The following is a 10,755-nucleotide window of genomic DNA, read 5'->3' on the forward strand; positions in this document are numbered from 1 at the left end:
AGCTCACCGACGACAACAACGATTGTGGAGGAGCTCACCGACGACGACGGCAAGGGTGGAGGTCGCGGCGGCTCCTCCACCTTGACGCGACGGCGGCCCCTCCTCGCGGCGGCCCCTCCTCGCCGTAGCGGCAGCTTGTGCTGCAGGTGGCGGGGATGGGAGGAGCGTGGCGGCAGGCGGCCCTCGCGTAGGAAGGCGGCGGCGACGGCGACGGCGATGGCGACGACCATGGCGGCGACGGCGACGGTGATGGCGACGACCATGGCGGCGCGCGGTGAGGAGAGGGGAGAGGGGAGAGGCGCGCGGTACGGATCAGAGGTGAACAGGCGTGGGCGGGGGAGGGCACGGGATGATATAGCTAAGTTCCCTTAGTTCTGTGGCGCACCAGAACAAGTGCGCCACAGAATCAAATACTTCTGTGGCGCACCAAAGAAAGTGCGCCACAGAAACAGTAATTTCTGTGGCGCAGCGCACCGCGTGCGCCACAGAAATACGTACACAGATAATTGGGGGTGACAGGTTGTGGGGCCCGCCAAGTTTTTGTGGCGCATGGTGGGCTGCTGCGCCACAAAATTAAGCTATTTCTGTGGCGCACCTTGCTTGGTGCGCCACAAAAACAGTTTCTGTGGCGCATTTTTAGTGGTGCGCCACAGAACTAAGCTTTTGCCTATAAGGGTTTTCCTACTAGTGCCAAGTGATGGCTGCGATGTCAGGGTAGGTGATCTGGTAGTTGTCCCACCATTCAGCTGCGGGTCCTTCAAGCTGATGTGCGGCGAACCGCACCTTCTCTTCCCCATGTGCTTGAATAGTGTCCAACTTCTTGTTAATTGTACGCAGCCAGTCATCAGCTACGATTGGCTCAGGAGAATTTGAGAATGTGGGAGGGTTCAGCCTCAGGAACCTAGTCAGACGGTCCTGCTGTGGCGGAGGTGGCGGTGGCGGGGGTGGTGGATTGTTGTTGTTGTATTCTGCATGTTGTTGTTCAGCTGGGCTATGGTCTGAGTCACTACTTGCATCAGCTGGGCCTGTGCCTCCATCATTTGCTGAACATAGGCTGGCACCTCGGGCTCTCGGCGGGGCGGCATGCTGTGGGGTTTGAGAGGTAAGAATAGAATTAGACTAGAGCTAAGGAGAAATAAAATTTCCTACCCTCGCACAACACAAGCATATAAACAATCCACGCAAGCAAATATTTTTAAACACTAACAAACTAGTATGGTCATACCACAATTTGGTATGATCAATGCATTTTTAAGATATCGTTGGTCTGATAAAAGAGAGAAAGTGGTGGTCTACTCTATTTCCATCTTGGGTGCTTCTAGCTTCTCTTCCACTTCCTTGAGGTCTTCAAAGATTGGACGTCTAAAAGATGAAGATGTGTTTTGAAGATGAAATAGGCGAGAATACAAGAAAACCAATTTGCAAACATTTCTTTTCAATAGAGAATGGATTAGATAGATAAGATGGAATTTCATCCTAAGGTCTTCCTATTTCTATCCAAACCTAGGGACACGAACCTATGGGCAACACAGTGCTCTGATACCATCTGTAGTGACCTCACTTTAGATAAAGTGCAACTCCCTGTGCATAAGTGCTAGTCCCGGATCGAACTGCTAGCACACACAGTTTGAGATGAATTATCAAATAGCAAAGGTCTCAATTACAGCAAATGATCCAACGGAAACTAAAATAGTTCGATACAACCTGCATAGCTCAAGGGCTAGCATAAACATAAATCAGAGTTCAACATCAAACGGAAAGCAAATAGCATGGAGTCCTCTTCCTTCACGGATGCCACAGGCAGACATGTTGGGCAAAGACTCGTGATCCTAACATCTTCTTCAGCAGCTAGGGATACCTGCAACATCAAACGTTGCAGCCCGAAGGAATCAATACATTTGGAATTGTATTGGCAAGGACACTTTTGTGGACTCAAAAGGCATCCTACACCTACGTGCACATCTGGCAGGTAGAGCTCAGGTTCTTTTTGCATAAAGCCAATTTTTCCCTATCGTTTATCAAAACATTTTCTTTCAATCTAATTAACAGTAACATTGGTAAAACCCCAATGTACCAATTAACAGTAACATTGGTAAAGCCCCAATGTACCTTCCTACCCTTGTTCACCCACCGGATTTTATTCAAGAAATTGGGATGAGGAGATCTTCGAACAAGTGACTTGTCAGTTCGCTCAAGTTGTCCATAACCGGGGACACGGCTAAGTACTTAGATTTTACACTCTCGAGAGGTTGTACACCTTTACCCACATGGCCAGGTCAATCCTTCTACCTCGATGCACATTTTTGCTCAAGGACAGGTGTAGACCGTGGCCGAGACCTTCTGTGTGTAATCACCCGAACCATTCCCTAAGGGCCCCGTTCCACCTACAGTATCCACCTCTACCACCACCTGGCCCCTAGGATCCGGGTTCATACAACATACTTTGTCAAGCCAGAGCCATAGTAGCATGTGGTTGTACGGAAAGCTAATGAGCAAGATTTGTCTACAATCTCTTTAAGCCTGGGTGACTTTCCGCAAGTGTGCACTAGCACCAGGGTCTTGCCCCCTGATACAGCCACCCTCTCCATAACTCCACCATTCACCCAGGTAATTCATTAAACTTAGTTGTTTTTCCTTAACCTCTATCAAAACCTTTTCCATGGCATAGCAGGTAACAACTAAATTTAATGGCGGCTAAGGGAGTCTAGGAGTGGTGTAGCTAAACTACTAGGATTTATTAGCAGGCAAAAAGCATAAACCCTAGACATGACTACTATAAAAACTCTACGGTGCAAGAATTAAAACTGGGACTTTTGGTGTGTGTCACTTGCCTTTTTCAGCGGGAGGAGTTGCAATCTTCGCAGTCACAAAGGTTGCAGCTGTCACAGTCGCAATCTACAAGCATACATACATAGCACCATAAACACAATGCGAAACACAAATGCGCAAACATAGACATGAGATGCATATGAGATTGACACAAGTGCACTCCATTTATTGTTCTCTGGTTGTCACTATATGCATGATGACATGAACCACATTTTAATTTGCAGAAAGTATTTAAAGCATTTCATTTCATTTTGTGAAGCCGAAGTGCTTCCTTTTAGGGTTCTGCAATATCTGCAAATGAAAGTTTGACAAAAGGCCCATGCAATAATTTTGTAATGATCTACATGTTCCACTGATTCCAGAAAGTATTTATTTGTGTGATTTGAACGTGTGAAACATTTTATATGTCTATGTAAGCTAATTAGATGGTTCTGTAAAAACAGTGAATAAAAGTTGTGCTACAGCGACATGCAATGTGTCTATAATGTTGTACACATTTTACTGATTCCAATGATATCTCATTTGCAAATTTTGGACGTGTAGATCTCAAGATATTGAATTTACAAGATTCTGATGTTTTCTGCTATTTCTGGGATTTAAATGAAACTGAATTAATCTGGGCTCGACACGTGGCGAGACGTGATTGGCCCGTACCCCTTCACACGGATCACCTCTCTGATCCGTTGGATCAAACTAAAACCAACGGCCAGATTCTATTGATAGATTTGGAAAGAAATAAAGGAAAGAAAGGGGTGTGCCTACGTGGCGCTTACTGGGCGCGGACGTGGCGACGACGTGGACGACGACGAGGTGCTCGCCGGCAGTGGCTCGGACGGCGGCCGGCGGTGGCGCTCCCGGCGTCTCCCGGCCTGGCCGAGGCGGGGACGGCGTGCAGCGCGGCGTGGCGAACTGGGGCGTCGATGGCGAGGCCGTGGGTGGTCCCGGCCGGCGGCGATGGCCGGCTGGAGGTGGCGGCGCGGTCTCCGGCGAGAGATTGGGGAGGCCTGGGGCGTGCTACGAGGGGGGGGGGGGAAGGGGGAAAAGGAGGGGGCCGCGCGGGGCTTTGTAGGGGCGGGCTCTCGGGCAGAGGGGGGGCGAGTGGGGAGGTGGGCGAGGTGGAGATGGTGGCCGGCGCTGCTGCCTGTGTGTGTGCGTGCGTCGTGGGGAGGCGGCGGTTGGAGACGATGGGGAGGAGCGCGTGCGCGGGCTGTCCTAGCCGGCTGGGCCTGGTGCGGCCCAGGGGGGAAAGGAGGAAGGGGGCGCGGGGGAGGCCTGGCCTGGCTGGGCCGTTTCGGCCGCTGGGTCGGCCCAGTCGGGTCGGCCTCTCTTTTCTTTTATTCTTTTTTTTTTCTATCTCTTTCTCTTATTTGAATATGCATTTGAGGCGCCAAAAATATTCGGAAAAATGCAAATAAGATACCGTTGGAAACCTTGTGAAAAGACCTTCATTTTGGAACCATTTTTGAAACAAAATAAAATACTTTTAAAACCAAAGTTGCCATACATGCCTAAGTGGCTATTCGTGCCATTTAGGGTTCGGGGTTTTGAAATAACTTTGAATTTCTCTTAAAATGCAACGATGTCATGATGCTTATGAATGTAATGCATGTAGTTTGAAATTTTGAAAGTTGGGATGTTACAAACCTACCCCCCCTTAAGATGATTCTCGTCCTCGAGAATCGGAGTGGCTAGCAAATAGGTGTGGGTGATCTTCACGGAGGTCATCTTCTCGTTCCCATGTAGCTTCTTCCTCTGTGTGGTGGTTCCACTGGACCTTGCAAAATTTGATCGTCTTCGTATGGGTCACTCTTTCTGCTGTCTCCAGTATCTTGACCGGCTTCTCTTCATATGTGAGATCACTCTCCAACTGAACTTCTTCAAGTGGCACTGTATCTCTCAACGGGGTCTCTGCCATTTCTGGGTGACACTTCTTCAGCTGGCTTACATGGAACACACTGTGAACTGCAGCTAGAGATTCTGGCAGTTCCAACTCATATGCTACTTCACCTTTGCGAGCCAGGATCTTGAATGGTCCTACAAAGCGGGGTGCTAACTTTCCCTTGACTCCAAATCTCTTCACACCACGTAGGGGTGAGACCCTTAGGTATGCTCTATCACCTATCTCATAGGTCACTTCCATACGCTTCGAGTCAGCGTAGCTCTTCTGTCTAGATTGGGCTATCTTCAATCTATCTCTAATCAGTCTGACCTTCTCTTCGGCATCCTTGATTAGGTCTGGGCCAAACAGACTTCTTTCTCCTACGCCACTCCATAGCAATGGGGTGGTGCACTTCCTTCCATACAATGCCTCAAAGGGTGCCATACCAATACTAGCTTGGCGGCTATTGTTATATGAAAACTCTGCATAAGGCAGATTTTCATCCCAACTTGATCCATAGTCCAATGCACAAGCTCTTAACATGTCTTCCAAGATTTGATTCACTCTTTCAGTCTGTCCATCAGTCTGTGGGTGAAACGCTGTGCTGAACTCAAGTCTAGTTCCCAAAGACTCATGTATTTGACGCTAAAAGTGAGATGTAAACTGGGTACCTCTGTCTGACACAATGCTCTTGGGCACTCCATGCAAACATATGATTTTGTTCATGTATAACTTGGCTAGTTTGGCACTTGTATAGGTGGTCTTCACGGGTATAAAGTGAGCCACTTTAGTCAAACGGTCTACTACGACCCAAATGGAATCATATCCCGATCTAGTCTTTGGCAGTCCGGTGATAAAATCCATGCCAATGTTCTCCCACTTTCATTCTGGTACAGGTAGTGGTTGCAACAATCCCGCGGGTTTCTGATATTCCGCCTTGACTCTACTACAAACATCACACAGTGCAATATACTCAGCGATGTCTCTCTTCAGATTACTCCACCAGAACCTTTCCTTCACGTCCATGTACATCTTGGTGTTACCCGGATGAATGGAGTATGGTGAATCATGGGCTTCCTGGAAAATCAACTTCCTAAGCTCAGGGTCCTGGGGTACACAGATACGCTTCTCAAACCATATGGTTCCTTGTTCATCCGCATGAAATCCTTTTGCTCTGCCTTCGCTCATAGTGACCTTAATCTCCTTGATTTCTTTGTCTAACTTTTGAGCTTCTCTAATTCTGTCCATTAATGTTGGCTGAACTTCAAGTGATGCCAAATAACCTTTGGGCACAACCTCTAGTCTGAGGTCCTTAAACTGTTCACACAGTTCCTCGGGTAATTCTCCAGCGGTGAGGCCGTTTACATAGCTCTTACGGCTCAGCGCATCAGCTACAACATTAGCCTTCCCTAGGTGGTATTGCAAATTCATATCATAATCTTTTATTAACTCCAACCATCTTCTTTGCCTCATGTTCAGCTCCTTCTGAGTGAATATGTACTTCAGGCTCTTATGGTCTGTGAACACATCACAATGCTTTCCCATCAAGTAGTGTCTCCACACTTTCAGGGTATGAACAACAGATGCTAGTTCTAAGTCATGGGTTGGGTAGTTTCTCTCATGCTGCTTGAGTTGTCGCGAAGCATAGCACACTACTTTTCCATCTTGCATTAGAACACCTCCAAGTCCTTGACGAGAGGCGTCGCAGTACACTTGGAAATCCTTATTGATATTCGGCAAACATAGAACCGGTGCACTTACTAGGCGTTGCTTCAACTCTTGAAAACTAGCTTCACACTCATCAGTCCAGATGAATTTCTTCTCCTTCTTCAACAATTCTGTCATGGGCTTTGCAATCTTGGAGAAATTCTCAGTAAATCTCCGGTAGTATCCAGCGAGTCCTAGGAAACTCCGGATCTCTCCCGCATTCTTGGGTGATTCCCACTCGGTCACAGCTGCAACTTTACTCGGATCAACTGCGACTCCTTCTGCTGAAACTATATGTCCAAGGAATCCAACCCTATCCAACCAGAACTCACACTTGCTGAACTTGGCATACACTTGTGCTCTCTAAGCTTCTCCATGATTAGGCGCAAGTGCCTCTCATGTTCGGCTTCATCCTTTGAGTATATCAATATATCATCGATGAATACTACTACGAACTTATCCAAATATTCCATGAACACTTTGTTCATCATGGCCATAAAATATGCCGGGGCATTCGTTAGACCAAATGGCATAACTATATACTCATACAGTCCGTATCTAGTAGTGAATGCGGTCTTAGGTATGTCTTGCTCTCTGATCTTCATTTGGAAGTAACCCGATCGAAGATCGATTTTGGAGAACACTTTTGCTCCCTTCAGTTGGTCAAACGGGTCGTTGATATTGGGCAACGGGTACTTGTTCTTAATAGTGACTTCATTGAGTGATCGATAATCCATTGCCAATCTCTTGCTAGAATCTTTCTTCATCACAAACAAAACAGGGGCTCCCCATGACGATGAACTAGGTCGGATGAAACCCTTTTCCAACTGTTCCTTAAGATGCTTCTTCAACTCCTTCAATTCCTCCACATCCATCTTGTATGGTCTCTTGGCTATTGGTCCAGTTCCAGGCAACAGTTCAATGAGAAACTCAACTTCTCTGTCCGGTGGCATTCCTGGCAACTCTTCCGGGAACACATCCGGGTATTCTCTCACAACGAGCACAGTCTCCATGCTAACCCCCTTAAGAGAGTTGACCTTACTACCTTTAAGCTCAAAGGTTGATTTGAAACGAATCCTCTTCATTTCTGGGGTTGTGAGTGTAATTGATCTCTTTGCACAATCTATTATGCCTCCATAAGCGGTCATCCAATCCATGCCTAGGATTACATCTAGACCTTGGGATGGTAGGACTACTAAGTTGGCTGGGAACTTATGTTTTCCAATTTGCAGGGTCAAATTTCTACATCCATCAGTTACTAACATCTCTCCCCCTGGAGAGCTTACTCTAAGAGGGCATCCCGTTGTTTCAGTGGGCAGATTATTCTTAACCACAAATGCTCTTGATATGAAAGAATGCGATGCACCAGTATCAAATAGAACAAGTGCTGAAAAGCAATTGAGCATGAATGTACCGATCACTGCGTCCGGCTCACCATAGATCTCCTCAACATTGACATGGTTGGCATGCCCCTTCTAGAACGGGTTCGGCTTGCCTGCATCCACAACCTTCCTTGCTTCCTCAGCCTTCTTCTCAGGGCAGTCATTGGCAAAGTGTCCTGTCTTCCTGCACTTGAAGCACTCCACCTGGCTGAGGTCCTTCTTCACAAAGCGATGACCATTGTTGTTGTCGTGGCCATTGCCGTTGTTGTGGCCATTGCCATTTCCATGATGGCTGCCATTACTCTTCCCAGAGTTGTTGTGGTGGTGATTCTTGTGACCATTGTGGTGGTGCTTGCTTCCACCATCATTGCTACCATACTTGTGATGGCCAAAACTTCCACTACCTTCTCCATATGACCGCATCTTGTGAGCTGGTCCTGATCCATACTTGTCATATCCGTCCTTTCTCTTCCGGTTCTCCATACTGTGGTGCTTGGACTCAACTGCCACTGCGCTGTCATACAGCTCCTGGTAATTGGCGTACCTAGAAGCACAAAGCTGAATGGATATCTCATCATTGAGGCCTCTCATGAATTCCTCCTGCCTCTTCCTATCAGTGTTCACATCTTCAGGTGCATAACGAGCCAACTTGTTCAAGAGCTCCGCATAGTCAGACAAGGAGCGAGATCCCTGGCGCAAGTCGCGAAACTCGCACCTCTTCAGAGCAATGACTCCAGAAGCAACATGAGCAGTGTGGAAGGCTTTCTGAAACTAATCCCAAGTGATGGCTACGATGTCAGGGTAGGTGTTCTGGTAGTTTTCCCACCATTCAGCTGCGGGTCCTTCAAGCCGATGTGCGGCGAACCGCACCTTCTCTTCCCCATGTGCTTGAATAGTGTCCAACTTCTTGTTAATTGTACGCAGCCAGTCATCAGCTACGATTGGCTCAGGAGAATTTGAGAATGTGGGAGGGTTCAGCCTCAGGAACCTAGTCAGACGGTCCTGCTGTGACGGAGGTGGCGGTGGCGGGGGTGGTGGATTGTTGTTGTTGTTGTTCAGCTGGGCTATGGTCTGAGTCACTACTTGCATCAGCTGGGCCTGTGCCTCCATCATCTGCTGAACATAGGCTGGCACCTCGGGCTCTCGGCGGGGCGGCATGTTGTGGGGTTTGAGAGGTAAGAATAGAATTAGACTAGAGCTAAGGAGAAATAAAATTTCCTACCCTCGCACAACACAAGCATATAAACAATCCTCAAAATCACGCAAGCAAATATTTTTAAACACTAACAAACTAGTATGGTCATACCACAATTTGGTATGATCAATGCATTTTTAAGATATCGTTGGTCTGATAAAAGAGAGAAAGTGGTGGTCTACTCTATTTCCATCTTGGGTGCTTCTAGCTTCTCTTCCACTTCCTTGAGGTCTTCAAAGATTGGACGTCTAAAAGATGAAGATTTTTTTTGAAGATGAAATAGGCGAGAATACAAGAAAACCAATTTGCAAACATTTCTTTTCAATAGAGAATGGATTAGATAGATAAGATGGAATTTCATCCTAAGGTCTTCCTATTTCTATCCAAACCTAGGGTCACGAACCTATGGGCAACACAGTGCTCTGATACCATCTGTAGTGACCTCACTTTAGATAAAGTGCAAGTCCCTGTGCATAAGTGCTTGTCCCGGATCGAACTGCTAGCACACACAGTTTGAGATGAATTATCAAATAGCAAAGGTCTCAATTACAGCAAATGATCCAACGGAAACTAAAATAGTTCGATACAACCTGCATAGCTCAAGGGCTAGCATAAACATAAATCAGAGTTCAACATCAAACGGAAAGCAAATAGCATGGAGTCCTCTTCCTTCACGGATGCCACAGGCAGACATGTTGGGCAAAGACTCGTGATCCTAACATCTTCTTCAGCAGCTAGGGATACCTGCAACATCAAATGTTGCAGCCCGAAGGAATCAATACATTTGGAATTGTATTGGCAAGGACACTTTTGTGGACTCAAAAGGCATCCTACACCTACGTGCACATCTGGCAGGTAGAGCTCAGGTTTTTTTTGCATAAAGCCAATTTTTCCCTATCGTTTATCAAAACATTTTCTTTCAATCTAATTAACAGTAACATTGGTAAAACCCCAATGTACCAATTAACAGTAACATTGGTAAAGCCCCAATGTACCTTCCTACCCTTGTTCACCCACCGGATTTTATTCAAGAAATTGGGATGAGGAGATCTTCGAACAAGTGACTTGTCAGTTCGCTCAAGTTGTCCATAACCGGGGACACGGCTAAGTACTTAGATTTTACACTCTCGAGAGGTTGTACACCTTTACCCACATGGCCAGGTCAATCTTTCTACCTCGATGCACATTTTTGCTCAAGGACAGGTGTAGACCGTGGCCGAGACCTTCTGTGTGTAATCACCCGAACCATTCCCTAAGGGCCCCGTTCCACCTACAGTATCCACCTCTACCACCACCTGGCCCCTAGGATCCGGGTTCATACAACATACTTTGTCAAGCCAGAGCCATAGTAGCATGTGGTTGTACGGAAAGCTAATGAGCAAGATTTGTCTACAATCTCTTTAAGCCTAGGTGACTTTCCGCAAGTGTGCACTAGCACCAGGGTCTTGCCCCCTGATACAGCCACCCTCTCCATAACTCCACCATTCACCCAGGTAATTCATTAAACTTAGTTGTTTTTCCTTAACCTCTATCAAAACCTTTTCCATGGCATAGCAGGTAACAACTAAATTTAATGGCGGCTAAGGGAGTCTAGGAGTGGTGTAGCTAAACTACTAGGATTTATTAGCAGGCAAAAAGCATAAACCCTAGACATGACTACTATAAAAACTCTACGGTGCAAGAATTAAAACTGGGACTATTGGTGTGTGTCACTTGCCTTTTTCAGCGGGAGGAGTTGCAATCTTCGCAGTCACAAAGGTTGC

The 10,755-nt window shown here is 46.8% G+C and overlaps 1 protein-coding gene across 1 annotated transcript; it reads right to left on the reverse strand.

The window, feature by feature from the left end:
• Nucleotides 1–684: 684 nt before the first annotated feature.
• Nucleotides 685–7,428, reverse strand: LOC139830381 (uncharacterized). Its single transcript, XM_071818378.1, has 4 exons — nt 7,032–7,428; nt 5,663–6,117; nt 4,637–5,353; nt 685–1,086 (listed from the first exon to the last, which is right to left on the reverse strand). Exons 1-4 carry the CDS (start codon nt 7,426–7,428, stop codon nt 685–687), a joined length of 1,971 nt encoding a protein of 656 aa, XP_071674479.1.
• Nucleotides 7,429–10,755: the final 3,327 nt, after the last annotated feature.

Source organism: Lolium perenne, chromosome 4 (genome assembly GCF_019359855.2).
Source record: "Lolium perenne isolate Kyuss_39 chromosome 4, Kyuss_2.0, whole genome shotgun sequence".
Classification (NCBI taxonomy): domain Eukaryota; kingdom Viridiplantae; phylum Streptophyta; class Magnoliopsida; order Poales; family Poaceae; genus Lolium; species Lolium perenne.

Bases quoted from the DNA above. Each gene is read 5' to 3' on its own strand.
- LOC139830381 (XM_071818378.1), bottom strand. From the start codon at position 7,428: ATGGAGACTGTGCTCGTTGTGAGAGAATACCCGGATGTGTTCCCGGAA. The intron at 6,118-7,031 runs GTTACTTCCAAA...AATACCACCTAG, and splicing joins CAAAATCGATCTTCGATCGG to GGAAGGCTAATGTTGTAGCT. The intron at 5,354-5,662 runs GTTTGTAGTAGA...TCTCACTTTTAG, and splicing joins AGTATATTGCACTGTGTGAT to CGTCAAATACATGAGTCTTT.